Here is a 17,769-nt window from a genome sequence, read left to right on the forward strand (position 1 = left end):
CTGCACTACCTCCAGTGCTTCTCACACAAGGTGGGAGGGGTGGGAACGGAGACAGACAACCTTGTGGTCACTACTCTGGCTGAGACCGAGCAGGAGTGGACGGCACAGGCCTCGCTGAGCGTGTGAGTGATGAGACTTGCAGTGAAATGACTCCCAGCCCCACATGCTGGTCTCAGGAGGCTCTGTGTTTGCTGCTGGAAACACCTGCCATTGAGATCTAAGGCTTCTCTGTCACTCAACGTGCCAACTAACATCAGCCAGAAACGTGATGCTCCCCAGCCCCACCCCAACTCCAGAGCCAGGGAGATAGACGGCTCTGCCTGGTTACAGGCGTAAAGGCCAGTCTGGTGCAGGCTTGGATTTCGTGGTGCCCTTCATCTGTGATTTAAAGCCATTTTACAGACCAATAGATTCAGAAAAATGTGGTTTATACTTTTTTTTTTTTTTTTGGTTGCTTTTTAGGGCAGCACCCATGGCACATGGAGGTTCTCAGGCGAGGGGTCCAACCGGAGCTGCTGCTGCCGGCCTACACCACATTTTCTGAATTTAAATTTCTCTCAAGATTAGTTGTATTTGAAACAGAAAGGGTAAATTGTCCTGCCAGCACCCCCGAGGTTCTCACTTAAGTTGGACGTCAGCGGAGTTAAGGAAGATAAATTCCTCCTGGTGGAATCAACATATAGTTGAAAGGTGGTCTCTCAAGGCTGCCTCAAGTCTTGGGGCTCCTGGGACCCGCAACTCGGGATCCAAGCTGCATCCGAGACCCACACCACAGCTCCCGGCAACGCCGGATCCTTAACCCACAGAGCGAGGCCAGGGATGGAACCCGCATCCTCATGGATCATAGTCAGATTCGTTTCCGCTGCGCCACATCGGGAACTCCCGGTTTCTAGGAGTTTCTTTAGGCAGTTATACGAAGACAATAGAGAATATGCGTGTACATGTGTGTATAAGCACATACATGTGTATACATTTCATTCACGTGTTCTCTTAGATAGAGCAACAACTCCCCCGCCCAGGCCAGACATCACTCTCACACACATAAGGAACAAAACGAACAAAAGCCCCATCTCCTTGCTTTCCTAAATCGATTCTACTTTTCCTTTTCTGTGCAATAGGCTGACGATCCAGATCTTGGCCAAGGGCAGAGCAGCGGGCACGAAAGCCAAGAACAGGGACTTGAACGAAGGGGTTCCGACCAGGAGGCTCTCCCGTCTGTGCACACTGTCAAGTTTCTCCCGCCCCCAGAGGCACCACGTCCCTGCAGCGCAGCCCAGGCCACAGGGCCGACCTCTCTCCAACAAGCGAGCATCCGGGTCATCTCTCTGAGCACATCTCTCATCTCCTGTAACGTCCTCCACTGCCTCCAAAAGAGGCGAAGGGGCCTGTGTTACTTACCACGACAGGGAGCTTTCCAGAAGCCACCCGTGCGAGCACGCCACTTCTCCGAAGAACCCTCTAGTCGTGCATAATTTAATAAAACTGACCATGTAGGATAATGCTGTTTATTAAAAATATATTCAGGGAGAAAGAAGTCAGTGCATTTATGCAATTTTACATACACATCTGTAGTTTGAGGTTCCATTATTCCAACAGTTCATATAAATCACTGTTTCAGATAAGAGAAAAAGATGCTTTACACAGGAGATCAGCAATTGGTTATAGGTTTGGTAATAAGAGTAGGCTTGTTGTAAAAATAAAACCACCTCTTCCGTCATTAATGAATGTCTCCTTTATGCAGAACAAGTCTTTTAGAGTTAAGAACTTTTTCTTGCGTAGAATGAACTTGAAGTTCTTGGAAAACAGCCAATCCTCCGTTTCCTATAAATACAAATGCTCTATGTTGTCTGGATTTTGTGGGGTTTTTTTCCCTTTGAGGTAACAAAGGACGCATTTGCGGCGATCTGTCACTGGGGTATCCTTTACTGGCTATGCCAGCTCCTGCAGCGTCAAACCTAAGACCCATACAAAAGCATTTCTCAGAGTTAGAAATACAGAGCATGACGTTTCCAAACAATGCGCTCGTTACAGTAGGGAAAATAAAGTGGGTCCAAAAAAACAAAGCCGAAGATCAATGAATGAAAGGCTTCATCACTGCTACGACTCAACAAGAGCACCCAGAATCCCCCCGAGGATGTGGGTTCCCAATGCACGACTCTGCCTTTGCCCAGCAAGTCTCCCTTTTCATCACATTTGCGGTGGAATCTCAGCCCCATTCCCATTTCCTGAGTTGGCTCACTGACGGGAAGCGGGAGCACAACCTCAACGCCCGTTGAACTAAAGGGGAAGACAGACTTACAATTCGCGGGTGATAATCCTTCCTGTGGAAAACCGAGAGTTGAATCTAATCTCCTGGACGCAGAAGTGGCTTTGTCCCTCAGCCTTACCCACGGGAGGCCCTAAAGAAGTCGCTCCAGAACACGAAGTGACGGGGCGAGCAGCCAGCCGTCCCTCTCCTTCGCATCTCATGTGCCAAATGCACCAGGAGGGCTGCATGCAGGAAAGAGAGCCTGTAGGATCCTGTCTTTTGTACAGAATGTGAAGGTGAACCAAAGTCCCACCAGCACAAACACAGGGAACCAGAGCTGAAGCCCAGGAAGAGAAAAGTCTACCTCCGATGAGCAGCCATGCGATATGGTCCCTACTGGGTTTGGCGAAGGCATCTAGAATTCTCTCCATGTCTGTTCCATACGAGACTACCTAGAACCGACAGTTTGGGGGGGGGGATGGGGAGGAGGGGTGTGCATGTAACTAACTCTTCCTTCCCAGTTTAAAATGTTTTCGTATACAAGGCAGATCCCATCAGTACATGTCTAAAGGACAATGCCACACGGTCCGCGTTAGCTGGGACTCCCATCTGACTGACTCCACCTCAGCAAAATCTACAGGACAACAGAAGCTCAGTTACTGCCCTACTGTCTGTGTGTGCAACATACTTGGAAAGCAGTGCTTGTTGACAGGATAACTAAGCAAATGAATTTAAGGCATAACTGGAGTGAGAGCAGATGGAGTATATTTCTTCCTACAATGCGATAGTAAGGCTTCTGCCGAGAGAGACTGCTTTAAAATGGGAAGTCTCCCTGTCCCTAATTAACCAAGGATCCCAAGAATTAAGAGTAAGCTAAAGACCAAGTGTTCAAACAAGATAACTACTGACTCTGAGACAATCAAGCGCCAGAGTTTGATTCAAAATCATCAAATGTTACTTGTTAGATGCTGAAATCAATGAGGCCAAATCTGCCAGGGCCGTGATATGGATAAAATGTTAAATACAGGTATTTGGATAGGAAACATTTACACATGCCTGAATTGTAACAATAGAACCCTTTAGAAAATGAGGACAAAATGTTGTGTTCGCGCAAAAATCTTTTGTGCTTACTTGGTAAAAAAAAAGGTATCAGAACAGTTTATCCTTCAACACCAGTTTCGCTGAACTAAACCGCAACGTCAGAACTGCAGAAACACAACCCCTTCTCCGATTTCGAGGTGGAGGCTGGCTTGCCAGAGCCTCTGCCCAGACGGGGGAGACACGCTCCTCTACCAGCTCCGTCCCACTGCCCAGGGTCATGGGGGTGAGAGGGAAGCTCCCTAGAAGGCATTTCAGTGGAAAACGACAAAGTAATAACCTAAATAAGACAAGCCACTGAGTTTCTTTTACGTAGTGGGAAGGGAACAAACGGTATGCACATCAATTCAGCCAGACTTTGGAACAGGCGAAAGGAAATTGATTTCTCAAAGTCCAATTAAAAAAAAAATGACCTCATCTCTCGTTTTCAGGAAGATGAGTTATGGAAATTCGAATTTATGCAAGAAGCTTAGTTTTGAACCGGAGGAAGGAAGGGATCGCCTCCCGTTTTCTTTCTGCATGTTTACGTTCTTCAGTTGCTATTCTAAAGTCTCTGAAGAGCGGACTTGGCCGTGACGCACGCACATCACAGAGACGTGACGACCCGCTCGCGCTGACAACTGAAGGTAGGCATACAGCCCGCAACTGTCAACAAAAACGTGAGGCAAACGCTACTTATTTTCAGGTTAAAAACATGAATCTGATGAATTATTGCAGATTTGAGAAATCAGCACATAGAACAACTGGACAGAGCACTGCTCGCAGGTGCTTGTGTCTGTGCGGAGACGAAGGCTGAGCTGTCTGTCTGTCCCGAGTGAGTCCTGGGAGCGAGCGGGGTGACGCAAGGACACGGGGGACAAAAAACGAGGGGGACGTCCTTTTTTACGCCAACAGGGAAGGAAGACGGCTCAGGTGGTTGAAAACCCTACAGCGATTCAAGGCGCTCTGGCCGTCGAGGCACACATCCTGGCCGGCCCGAGCGGCAGACGCAACAGCAACGAACGCGAGCTCCCCGCCTCTGCTCCAGGGGCGGCGGCTGCGGGCCTCGCTGGTGCGGGGCCGGCAATACCCAACCGCCTTCAGACGAAGCTCTAGGAGAAGGCTGCTTAGGTACAAAGGCTCAATGTAGATCGACAACGTGTGTCGAGGCTCCATGAGTTCTCACTTTCGTCTGAATTTGAGAGAGAGCGCGGAACAGCGAAAGCCCGCGGCTCGGGCAGATGTCCCGGCGTGGGCGCCGTCTGCAGAGGACCCTGTCGGCTGCACAGACAGACACGGACGGAGGGGGCGGGGAACTCCGGGGGGTGACAGGCACACGGAGCTAAGCCACCAGACTGTGTGTGTCAAATACACGTCAGCCTGAATTTCTGTACTTACGTACATGACTTGTCTTTGGAGGAAACAAAACTGCAGACTTAGCTAGATGGATACACACAGCCCAGGATTAAACTGCACAGCGACATTTATTGTATCAGCCTGGAAAAACATCCTTTTTTTTTTTTTTAAATTTTCACACAGCAAAGCAAGTTAAAAACTTCACTCATCAAATAAATGATAATTTAAACAAGAACTTGCTAAAGAAACCTCATCACAACAACGTTTTAGGGCCTGATCACTTTAAGTCCATGGGGCCATGAATGAATATGAACCAAGTGTCTCTTGTATAATCTGCGAGCTGTTTTTCCTACAACAAGAAGGCGTAACATGTTTCCTTGACTCAGGTGATACATTTAGAAAAGAAATCATGATTTTTCTCTTTTGCTGTAACAGGCAGACACCGCGTTCCTCGTTGTGGTCAGGACAGATGGAACGACTGCTGCCCTTCCCTTGCCGCCATCAACAGCTTCTCCCGCATGATCTCGATGCTCGAATAGTCCGGCAACTTGAGATAGTTCACACAGGTCATTACAGAGGGCAGGAAGTCGTCTGGATTCTCCGTGGATTCGAATGTCTTCCGGACAATTGTCAGAGGTGGATTCAAACTCCGGAAGCCTGATTGAGAGGGAGGGAAGAAGGACCAGGGAGCGCGGTGAGCTCACGGGGGCCCCGCCGGCCGGCCCAGGGAAAAGCAGTCTCATCCGCCACGAGCATCGGCCTGGGAGCTCGGCGAGGGGGCCCCTCTCGCATCTATGACCTTCTGCGACATCGCCCCGCTCTGCCGCTCAGCACGACCTCACACAGGAGGGAGGCTCTCGCTTGACCATGAAATCCACACGCTCAAGATACACTGACAGCTTGCACCGGGTATCTGTTTCGGTTACCATCAAAAGCCACCGGGCCACACGGAGGCAACTGTCTTTATGCTGTGCTCATGCTTTTAAAACAGAGTGCCAACTCAACTCACACTGGGACTCATTTCAGCCAAAACCAGGCTTCAGAGTGCCTTCGCATCTGACTCATCTGAGAGCTTATAATATACAAAGGCCTGAGGAGTCCAATTTTACGTAGAGAAAAGGCATCGCGGGTACACGAGTCACCCCATTTCAGTGTGTTTAAGATAATCCCTATGAACGGCTCAGCCAGTGAATCTCTTACTACAGGGCAAACAAATGGAAAACCTAGGAACCTCCTGATACTGAATAACTAAGAGGCACACAGGTCATACAAAGACTATTCTGCTACTGGCACTGAAGTCCCCCACCCCCGACACACACACACAGACACACACACACACACACACACACACACACACACACGCACACACGACTATAATAAATTAATAGAGTACCCACCTCCAACAGGCAATCTCGGGCTACCTGTCACAAACTGGAGAAATAACCTCTGCTGCTCATTATCAAAACTACTGAGAATCTCAAACAAGAACTTCACAGCCCGACTACAACAGAAATAAATATACCAAAATTATTTCATCATATTAAAAGATAGCTTTGACTCTCACAATTAGCTAGAGACTATCGAATGTAACTATGACCACGTATGAATCCCCAAATTTGTTTGTTGTTATAGTTGAAATTCAAACGGAATGAGTACTGTTGTAGGACTTATCTAGAATTGTAGAGATGTTTTCCCTTTACATAAAAATGGGTAATGGGGTCACCCTGGATTCCCGACCTTTCCCCCCACTGCCGATTTTCACAGAAATATTTGGGGCAAAAAGACAAACAAGAACAAAAGTCCTTTGCAGTCTTGAGAGAAATAAAGCCAAAATATCAGAAAGCCTCCTTTAATAGGTAGACGAAGTTCTCAATGGTCTCTGTGTGTGTAAGAGTGTGTGTGTGTGTGTGTGTGTGTGTGCGAGGGAGAGAGAGAGAGTGCACACCCGTATCAGCAAATTCCTGAGCAGCGGGCGGAAGCAGCAGCAGAGCCCAGGGCTCACCTGTCGTGCGTGTAGCCGTGGTCCGGCCTGCAGCACTCCATCAGAGTCTTGGCATCCCAGGTGTCCGCTTTACTGCCACACAGGAGCTGGTCCAGCTGTGTGGAAACAAGGGCGACAAATGACTACGGACATGGTTACACAACCCAGAGAAAATGCAGGCCACGTGTCGTGTTGTGTGGCATGCGCAGGCCGACATAAAGGTCTCCAGCAGCCTGGAAACTTCCGCTTCGTACTCTTTCTACAACGTGCTCTTCTAATATCGTCAGCGGTTCAGTCTCCTCTTCAGCTGCACAGTAAGAGGTGCCCTGCCCCTCTGCAGGGACTAGGTTCTAGAGGCGCCTTTAATCTGACACAAAACATACCTGGGACCAACCCTGGTTTAAGTTTTCCTAATTCTCCTCATTTCTTTGGAGGCTTTAACGTGATCATCTACCTCTAACCAGGAAGATTTTTTTTTATAAATCCTGGCTTTAGAAACACAAGGGCACACAACACCAGAAGCTGAGAGAGAATACCGAGTTGGAGAGAGACCCGGAGAATTAAGACCCAGCAGGTGGGAAGGTGGTCACACTTTCTGGGTGGTTGTCTGGGTTGTGTGGGGCCAAGCTGGCCATTGTATCAGAAAGCAAGAAATGCCTGCGTGTCCTTGGAAAAACTAACGTCAGGCCCCAATTCGGCCATCCTCTCCCTGGCTGACTGCCCGTCTGTGGCACGACTCGCACACTCTGAGGAGATCCACTTGGTACGTGAAGCCTGCCCTCCACTCTGTGTCACTCAGTGCCAGGTTCTTTATGTGTCTTGTTGGAGAAGACAGAGGTTATCCCAAATTTACGAACGAGCCAGTCAGATCAGATACAAAACCTTGGTTAAGGTCACACAAGCAGTGGGGACCAGGATCCAATTCCAAAAGCAAGACTTTTCAATTCCAGGTGGCCCTCAGTGCCCACAGGTGCCAGGTACACCATAAGCAGCAAATCAAAGAGACGAAAAAGCCAAGTCATTTACAACTTCCCAGATTCAGCCAGGAATAAAGGCAGAGTCTAAAGCTGGTACTCAAAAATGACACAGAGCCTTCCCGCCTGGGGAGAGCTAACACCTTCCAGACCTCTCCATGAGGGGGCTTTGAGATTCTTGTTGCATCTTGAGTAAAGATGACTGGGGAAAAAACCTACGCATATATAACCTCATTTATTCCCGTCTCATGAGTTCTTTCGATTGTCAATTAGAAAATCCGCAACATTGACTTAAAACTTCAATCCATGTTGCAGGTGACCTCCCCAGCATCACTGTCCTTACGACGGGCCATGAGCTTTCCTTGCCCGGCCTCCGCCGTATGGAAACCCAACTCCTGCTTGTCGCCGAGGACAAGGAGGCTACGCTGGCTCAGTGGCACACGGATCCCACTCTGTTTACATTACGACTACATCACATGGATCCTAACTATTTCTACGACATTTAATACTCATCCACCACATTGCTGTCAGCTGGACACCGGGTGTGACTCTAGGGCGCTGAGACGGTCACAGGGGCAGCACGGGAGAGGAACCACCTCCTTTACACGCGCGCCGCTCACCTCTTCGGGATAGAAGTACTGCAGGTGACTGAGCGGGAAGACTGACTCGAAGCCATCTCTGAATGAATCGAACTGCCTGGAAACGCCTTCATTCAGTGCCCAGAATATAACCAGCTGCAAAAGGAAAAGTCTTTTAAAAGCGGTGACAAAATTTCACGTCTCTTTCTTACTTCATATTTGGCAAAGTACGGTGAAGCACCTTCCTGATCACTCAAAAACCAATCAAGTCTTTAAAACATCTCCCAGGAAACTGCATGAGTGAAAGATTAGACAGCTCAACTTCTAATTCAGGGTCTGGCCAATAAGAAAATGTAAAAAACGCCATGTGCATTTCTACGGAGTGGGTTTAAAAAATTTGCTTACATAAAATACCTATGGTATAGAGGTATACGCGGCCTTACCAGATGAGAAGCAGATGAGATTTCCCAAGAGGATAAAATGTTATTGAGAATTAAAGACGTTTCAAGAGTCCCAATTACCAACTGTTAAGTATTTTTAGTTTTAATGTACAACGTTTAGTTCTAAATCCTGTTAAAAGCTCTTAGAACCCTCTCTCTCTGCGGTATGTGCCTCTGCCTAGAAAAAGGCCAACTCGGGAATGCAGTCACAGGAAACTGAAGGGTAACAGAAAGCATCTGTGACTGGGCCAACAGTTCCCAGTCACCAGTGACTCCGGCGAACCCCCTGGATTCAGAAAGAGAGAACCCATTCAGATAAAAATGAAAACAACAGTGTTTGGCTGCTAGAAAAACAGATACTATTACAAATTATTTTCAGACAACCTTAACCTGGGGTTAATGCAGCATTTACTAGGAAGATGAAAGGCCAGCTTTCTCAGAGCAGGAAGTATGAGAACATAGTCCTACCGGCGATTAGGGGGTGACTTGCGAATCAGAGAACTGTGAGCGAGACCGAATGCAGAGGTCCTGTGCAATCATCTCCCTCAAACTGATGAACCCACTGGAGCTGACATTCTTCAGGGGCTCTATCTAAAACCCCACAGTAAGGAGTTCCCGTTGTGGTGCAGTGGAAATGAATCCGGCTAGTATCCATGAGGCTGCGGGTTTGATCCCTGGCCTCGCTCAGTGGGTTAAGGATCTGGCACTGCCACAAGCTGTGGCGTAGGCTGCAGACGCAGCCTCGAATCTGATGTTGCTGTGGCTGTGTTGCAGGCCGGCAGCTCCAGCTCTGATTCGACCCCTAGCCTGGGAACTTTCCTATGCTGCGGGTACAGCCCTAAAAAGACAAAAGACATAAAAACAAACAAAACCCAAAAAATCCCACGAAACCCCAAAGTTACTGAAAAACTCAGGCCTAGGTCTAGGTGGCGTTTTGTCTTGAACTCAGTGGTCTTTCCTTTCAACGTCAGGAATAAGCTAAAAGAAAGTTCCATAAGTATGATAATCAATAGACTTATCTAGCTTGTAATTCAAAATAAATTAGCAGAGTTCCGTTGTGGCACAGTGGATTAAGGATCCAGAGTTTCACTGCTGGGGCACAGGTTCGATCCCCGGCCTTGGAACGTCCACATGCCACAGGTGCAGCCTATATTTATACATATATAATTTATATTCAATATTTATAATTGAATATATTCAATACAAACTTGTTTTTCCTTGATTTAACAAACATGGTCAAGAATCATGGCAGGCGTGCACGCATGTGTACACAGGAGCATTAAAGGCAATTAGGTCATGAGGTGGCTTGATAGAAAGGTGGGGATGCAGTTTAGTGAGAACCCAAGTGATGGCTCCTTTCCGCTGATTTCTTCTTAAATGAAGAGCACGTGATGTTATTAGACAGCATTCAAGGTTCGAGGTTCTATCAGACACGGGGAAATAAGAGCAGACAGAACCTAAGGCCTGGAAGAGGGACTCCGTGCAGTGAGGCCGGGCCTCCAAGGTCGCCAGGGGGCGTGCTGCTGTCTGAAGCCGGCCCAGGCACTTCCCGCCCCGCCCCAGGCCAAGCCGCCTTCCTCCCCTGGACACGCGGCGCTACGTACTCTGAGATACTCCTCTAAGTTGTGGATGGTAACGGGTATGTCCTTGCCGCCCTTCTTCAGTTCGATGTTGGGGAATCCTGGCAGTGTGAAGTCCAGCCCTAGATCCTCCACTGAGCAACCGTTCATGGTCAGGGTTTCCAATGCATACTGTAGACTCTCTTTGGTCTTTAAAAAAAGAGGTGGGAGGAGGTGTTTGTCAAACAATGTAATTCTCCCAAGTTTTATGTTTGTGTTGCAATAAACTCCCATTTTACAACTGCCCTGGTATAAAATGTCTGACTCTACGCCCCCTTTTAAAATTCAACTTTGTCTTCTTCCAATGTCAGATACAGAACCACTCCTACTGTCACACTGAATCAAATGATTTAGTTTTGTTGATATATAAAAATATGCATTAATGATATAAAGCTCAAGGTTACCCCTGAGATCTAGCAAAGACGTTACCAAGAAACCGTGGCACCTACCATGCGTGACCTTTAAAATATCTGAGACCTCTCTAGAAACAAACGGATGGTTCCTAAATTAAGCCATCTTTCTGGAAAAATCAATCTGTCCCAAAAAGGCCTTATTGATTTAATTGCTTATTAAAAGAACTCGTATGAGACAGTATCTGCCCAGATACATGATGTCCATCTAAAGAGTAATAAACAAGAGCCCTATGGTTTCAATTAGGGGTATATTTTATTCTAATCCAGCTGTTTTTTCATCACCTGCGGTTACTATAGGTCATCTCACTCACTGTAAAATCACGTTTCAGTTACTATAATAAAAAATTAAATTTTTCCAGTATAAAATAATAACTGGGCCAAATACAAATCACTTAACAAAGACCTCATCTTTCTACAGTAAGAAACTGATCTGCTTAACTGTCTCCTCATCTTCTAAGCCCACCTGGGATTTATCTTGTTCAAGTCTTTTCTTCTGTCTGACAATGTCTTCTAGGTGATACACGGATCTGGCTACAACCGGGTCAACGTCAAACAAATCGTGTGACGTCAGCGAAGTTTCTTGCCGGAGCATCCACTTATAAAAAGGTAAGCCCAGGGGAAGGTCCACCTGCGAGGGGAGGCCAAGCATTTCAACAGTCACATTAAGCTTCCAGAACTGCCTCAATTCTTCAAGTGACACCTCAAGAGGTCGTCTTAAAGGGTCAAGGTATCCCAAGGAAAAGAAAAAAAAAAAAACATTTGGGGACTGAGTCACTCGTAAGAAGAAACTGTCCCCATTTAAACTTAACTTGGGGCCTTGACACTGGAAAATGTAGAACACTGAAGATTCCTATTTAAGAACTGACCCTAAAAAGGAAGTTTTCAATGACGGATATTCATTCACCGAAAGGACCTCAGAGTTCCCGTCGTGGCGCAGTGGAAAGGAATCTGACTAGGAATCATGAGGTTGCGGGTTCGATCCCTGGCCTCACTCAGTGGGTTAAGGATCTGGCACTGCTGTGAGCTGTGGTGTAGGCCTCAGATGAGGCTCGGATCTGGTGTTGCTGTGGCTGTGGCAAGCAGCAACAGCTCTGATGAGACCCCTAACCTGGGAACTACTGGCGTAGCCCTAAAAGGACAAAAAGACCGAAAAAAAAAAAAAAAAAAGGACATCAACACCAAGAGATATTTAGAGGAAATCTCACTCTATTTGGACCAAGTGAACTTAATTCTACTTTAGTCTATATTATTACATATTCAGAAGCAAGAATTTAAAAGAACCAATTAATTAAAGTTGAAAAATGGAACCTCTAAAGTAACTGATTAACAGCCCATTTTTCAGCTATAGCAAAATTGTAAGCTTGTGAATTTGACATGTAAGATGAAAATGTCTTACACACACTGACAAAGTATCTCAGAAAATAAAAGAAAAAAAAGTCCAGAAATATTCAAATCTCTGTGACTACTACTAACTTCTCGGGTTACTTTCACTCCTGCTTCTAATGGAAATCTACTACAGTTTAGCTACCTGCTCATGCTTTCCTGATGAACCAAAAACCTATACCTAACACCACCTCGAATGTTGCCTGATTCTCTGAAGCCTTGCTCCTGAAGGAATGGTCCACAGACTGGCACTTGGGCATCACCTGGCTGCTGCTGCTAAGAAAATGTGGAAACGGGGGCCTGATCCATGAACTGCTGAATCAAAACTGACCTGTTAAACAATTTTCCAAGCAATTCAAAACCTTCACATTAAGGCTTAGGAAGCACTGTTTTAAAACAGTGTCAAGTGCGGGGGATTTTGGTGATGTCAGAGAACACAGGGACAAAACAACTGTGGAAAACGCAAGTAATTCTAAACTTACCAATCTGAAATCCATGATAGCCTTGGCCATTAATTTTCCTAAGAAGCGAAACTTCATCTTAACCTTTGCGATATGAGCTGGCTTAGCTGTTCGACCAAAGGGAAGTGCAAACAGGCCTTGGAGGTTTTGAATATACTTGGTCCCTTCTTGGCTTCCTGGAAAATGAGTAAATCGCCAAACTTTAGGTGCTGTTTCTTCCAAAAGAAGACAACACCCAGTAACTAAGAACATTTCAGAAATTCAATAATCACAAAACCAGAAAGCAGACCACAGAATGAAGCCCTCTGGAACCGGAGGGGCCTCGCTCATGTGATACAGGAGAAAACAAAGGGGAAAAGAATTAAGCCAGAGCGCCCGGCCCTCTACTCCAAGTTAAACATAGTTAATGGCTTCTCCGGCCCCTCGCTCTGGTCTGAATTCACAGGTTACCTTACCTTTTGGATTGCTAAGAGTTACTTCTTCACCTCTCCAGAGACCCAGGTCAGCTCTCTGTAGTTCCTGAGATACAAGTGCATAAAACTCCAGTGTAGGCCCAAGCCCTGTGCCAACCTGCAGGGGAACGAAAGAGAACAACTGAAATTTCAGAATTTGGGCTTTTGTTTGTTTGTTTGTTTGCTTTTAAACCTGCCAGCCTTTTGGCAATGCAGACCCTAAGGCAACTGTTTATGGGGCTGTATCAGAGGGGACGTCCCAAACTGTCCCGACTGTCCTCCCTCAGTCCTGGTCCCCGGGAACCCTCCTCCACTTCCTACTCCCTAGCGCCGCCCTTCAGTCATCTGGCTGAAGCTTGCATACTGCTAAGAGCCCTTGCCTTCAGGCCACAGACAGCACCGCGTGGAAATGGATCCCTTTCTCGTTCTCTGTTGGGCGAACTGCTGCCCTAAAACCCACTCGAGTGTCCTCTCCTCAGGAGCAGCCACTTCCTCTGCCCAAACAGTGACTCTGCTCCTTCTCTAGGACTTACATTTTACAGCACCTGGGCACACAGCGGCCACTCAACAGAGGCTGGTTGACTACAACACAAAAAAAGGAAGGTCTGAACACACACCGGCAAGCACAGGGCTGACTCAGCCCCAGAGAGAGTGCCAGGGCTTCTTCAGACCCATGGTGCCCTGGAATCGCCAGAGGCTTTTACCACAGGGCATGTGAGCGGGTGGGCACGTCTGGAAAATTCTCATTTGCTAGGTCTGGTTTACAGCCTGGGCACTGGTGGTTTTAAACAAGCTCCAAAGACGACGGACAGCACAGCCCTGCAGCAAACCCCTCCTCCGCGAGGCACGTGACCCTGGGCAGTGCTCACAACCTGGTCATGCCTTCAAGTTCTGCCAATCACACCGTAAATTAGACCCGCAGCTCACGACCTGTTAATACCATAGCGTATCAGCTTCATCGAACCTCTGCCCCGTCAGGAAGGCTGTGTTTCATGCCACTTGGTGGTTACGTGCAAGTAACAGGCATTACTTCGCCATTATCAGTTACCCTTAAAAAAAAAAAAAAAAAAAAAGGCACCCCCTCGAGCTTAAAAGATTAGGCGTCATCTAGCAAATGGTTAACTGTCACTTTCCCGACAGTGACCTGTTTGGACCTGGTGACGCTTTCCTGACCCAGCTCGGCGTCTGCTGGAATCCCACAGCTGGCACTGGCACTGGCGCTGGCACAGCCTGCGGAGCCATCCGCGGCCCTTCTCTTCCTTCTGCCCCACCTGACAACCCGCTGTTAAACACCGTGAGCCCGCCCCCTCCAAGTACCTTCTGAAGTGCTCACGGCAGCATCTCTGTCGGCCCAGGGCGGGGGGCCTCTCTGCAGGCGCGTTCTCCCCGCCTCACGGCCTCCCCGTCCTCACACCACTCCTCCACCCCCTCCTGGGCTCCCCGACAGGAGCGAGGGCCCAAGTTCTCGGCTCGGCCCGCATGTCCAGGAGACCCACGGGATCCTGACTCCCGCTTCTAGCCCTGTCACCCTTCAACAGGCCGGGAATTCTGCCCCAGGGCTTTTGCTTCTCTTTTCTTTGGCTAAGAGAGAGTCTTTGCCCCAGATAATAAGGACTGTTGCTTACACCACCCTATCCCCTTCCCCAGCAGGCTCTTTTTATTTGGCTTTAGTTTTCTTCAGCACACATCGTAACACATACACGTACCTGAGTGCGTGCGTGCGTGCGTGTGTGTGTGTGTGTGTGTGTGTGTATCAGCCTCCCCAAAGCTCCATGACAGGGAAGACTTTTTTGTTCTCCACTGAGCACTGGAGGAAGCAAAGAAAAAACTGCAGTAACACCTGGTGTCCACCAGATGGTGCTCTAAAGCCAGTTAAGCCTGTCTCCTTTCGGCATACCTACCCCAGGCTAAGGAGAAGTCATAGATCAGATCAACCTGTTCCCCCCACCCCCTTTCATCCAAATACTTATTTCTGAAGGTAAAACAGACTTAACATAAAATATTAACTGGCACTGGATACACTTTTATCACAGCAAGTCTTTGAGGGCAGAGGGACCAGCACACACCTGCTCTGGGAAGTCACCCCTGCCCCGGGCTGGCCAGCAACCCTGTAGGTCAACTTGATTTTTTCAGGGATCTTTATTCTACCCAGCTCACTCCACTGAAAAGATAGGTTCACTTGTTTTTAAAGGAATGCAGGGGTACAAAATGCACCACCTCCAAGTGTTTTTTTGTTTTTGTTTTTTTGGCATGCAGATTATTCCCAGCTGAAAAAAAGCCAAGGCCTGTAAGACTCAGAAAAAACTTACTCCTGGAGTTCCCGTTGTGGCGCAGTGGTTAACGAATCCGACTAGGAACCATGAGGTTGCAGGTTCGATCCCTGCCCTTGCTCAGTGGGTTAAGGATCCGGCGTTGCCGTGAGCTGTGGTGTAGGTTGCAGACGTGGCTTGGATCCCATGTTGCTATGGCTCTGGCGTAGGCCGGCAGCTACAGCTCCGATTCAACCCCTAGCCTGGGAACCTCCATATGCCGCGGGAGCGGCCCAAAAAATGGCAAAAAGACAAAAAAAAAAAAAAAAAAAGAAAAAAAGAAAAAACTTACTCCTAACTGCCTAAAAGCACTGAGAGAAAGCGGCTGTTCCTGGAACAGAGCTATCTGGGGGAAAACAGGGCCTAGAGATCAGAGTCCACCCTGTGTCCCACTCTCTCTGCCTGGCCCCGCAAATACCTATTTACCGATCATCTGCTCTTCCGTCCCCATGAGAACTGCCTTTCTCCCCTGGAAGTCCCAAACCGCTACCCCAACATCGTCTTTTGTCTTGGGCTGAGGATGGTATTTAAGAGGAGGGCTCTGGCTATTTTGGAGACTTGCTAGGTCTCTGATTTTTTCCTGTTAAGCTGTCTCATGTCAATTTCATTCTTAGACCAGCCAGAAGAACCTAGAAGGGAGAGGAAAACGTCTCCCTCCCTGACAGGAAGAAAAAGCATTAAAGCTCTAGAAACAAAAACACCGAAAAATGAAAAAGTTTGATAACTTGTCTTATTTGAAACTTTTTCTTATTTGAAAGTTTTTTCTTTCAAAAGCTAGTAACACTTACATAATAGAAAATACTGTGTGACAGATAATGTTGTGCTTTGGCCCAATTAGGCATTCTAACAACAGAAATGAGGGAGTGTACACTTATTGCGCCCTTTGCTGGCACAGCACTGAGTTTACATAAGATGCCCAACTTCACACAGCGAGCAGGTGGCAGCACCAGGCTCCAGAGTCCATGCTCCTAACCGTTCAGCATCCTGGAGGCTGGATCATTTGCAGCCCGAACCCTGGGGCTTGCCTGGGTGGTTCTCTGAGCCCAGAGGCTGCTTAGCCTTCCCTGGGAATCACGTATGGAGGCCATTCAGTCCTGACGTCTCTGGACTAGGATTCTTCTCGAGCTAGTTACAAAGTCTTCCTAACAGCAGCACTATATGGTTGAATATATATGGTTGAATACAGCTCACTATATGGTTGATTCTGGTTTACAACCTGAGGCCCTAAGCATATATGAGGCCAGCACTCCTTCCAACCCTGCTTCCCCAATCACGTCGGCTCGTGGTATCTTTTCCAAAGTCATCGGCTAAGACTCATCAATGAAGATGATAAAACTGTGACTTCTGTATCAACACTTCAATCCTGATCTGTGGACCAAGCAGTGTGATACTCTTCTGAACTTGTCTGGGTTTCGTGTAAGATACAATTTGAACAGAGGCATGAAGGATAAGAGAGAAAAGAGAAAAATATGTTGGACTGAAAAAAGTAGAAAAAGCATGTTTAAATAACCAAGGAGACTAAGTCAGCCAGAGCAAAGGTCTCATAGCTTTATGAGTTCCCACTGTGGCTCAATGGATTAAAAACCCGACTAGTATCCATGAGGATGTGGGTTTGATCCCTGGCCTTGCTCAGTGGGTTAAGGATGCAGTGTTGCAGTGGGCTGTGGTGTAGGTCACAGATGCGGCTGGGATCTGGCATTGCTGTGGCTTGTGATGTAGGCCAGCGGCTGCAGCTCTGATTTAACTCCTAGCCCAGAAACCTCCATATGCTTTGGGTGTGGCTGTTAAAAAGAAAGGAAAAAAAAAAAAAAAAAAAAAGAAAGAAAAGAAACCGGGCATGTAAACTGTATCCTCTGAGCATCAGACATGATTGAGGTGGATTCAGAAGACCCAAATGTCTTATCCCAGCAGTGAGGCGCTCCCTCCCAACACCTCCGGTTCCTTCCCTCCAGGATCCGGTTCGCCACTGATCCTGTGTCCAGGCCACATGGTTACCTCTCCCCCTCTCGCAGGAAGGTCTCACTCCAGGGCTGGCCTCTCCTCACGGCCGCCTGTGCTCCGTCTGAAAGGCTCATTCCCTTGGTACCTAAACCACTCGCCTGCCACACCCATTCATGCTGTGTCCTGGGTCTCCCCGACTATGCCGGAGCCCTCTGAGGACAGGAACCCTGGCGCAGCCTGGATCCTAGCACACCGTCTACCTCCCAGCACATGGCCACCGAAAATGCGAAAGCTGATGACTGAATACGGGAACTTTTCCAAGTTCTTTCTTCTTTTTTGTTAATGGCCCAAACACGCTGCGCATGAAAGTTCCCGCCAGGGACTGAATGTGAGCCACGGCTGAGGTCAGGCCGGATCCTTTAACCCAGTGTGCTGGGCTGGGGGTGAAACCTGCACCTCCACAGCCACCCAAACTGCAGTCAGATTTTTACCCACTCGAGCCACAGAGGGAACTCCTCAAAGTTCTCAGTGTGGAGA

General features: G+C 47.8%; 1 protein-coding gene across 42 annotated transcripts in view; it reads right to left on the reverse strand.

The window, feature by feature from the left end:
- TRIP12 (thyroid hormone receptor interactor 12) overlaps positions 1,494-17,769 on the reverse strand; it is a 155,931-nt gene continuing 139,655 nt past the window's right edge. For 25 of the 42 annotated variants that reach the window (XM_021075059.1, XM_021075093.1, XM_021075075.1 and 22 more), the window contains 8 exons: positions 12,986-13,100; positions 12,552-12,706; positions 11,150-11,314; positions 10,259-10,423; positions 8,257-8,370; positions 6,684-6,778; positions 6,079-6,182; positions 1,494-5,338 (listed from right to left, as the gene is read on the reverse strand). In XM_021075059.1, coding sequence (XP_020930718.1) covers positions 5,142-5,338; positions 6,079-6,182; positions 6,684-6,778; positions 8,257-8,370; positions 10,259-10,423; positions 11,150-11,314; positions 12,552-12,706; positions 12,986-13,100 — 1,110 coding nt within the window. In that variant the 3' untranslated portion in view covers positions 1,494-5,141. The remainder of the gene's footprint in view (positions 5,339-6,078; positions 6,183-6,683; positions 6,779-8,256; positions 8,371-10,258; positions 10,424-11,149; positions 11,315-12,551; positions 12,707-12,985; positions 13,101-17,769) is intronic. The other 17 variants (XM_021075066.1, XM_021075078.1, XM_021075067.1 and 14 more) reach the window with 2 other exon arrangements.

This window comes from Sus scrofa, chromosome 15 (genome assembly GCF_000003025.6).
Source record: "Sus scrofa isolate TJ Tabasco breed Duroc chromosome 15, Sscrofa11.1, whole genome shotgun sequence".
NCBI classification, from domain to species: domain Eukaryota; kingdom Metazoa; phylum Chordata; class Mammalia; order Artiodactyla; family Suidae; genus Sus; species Sus scrofa.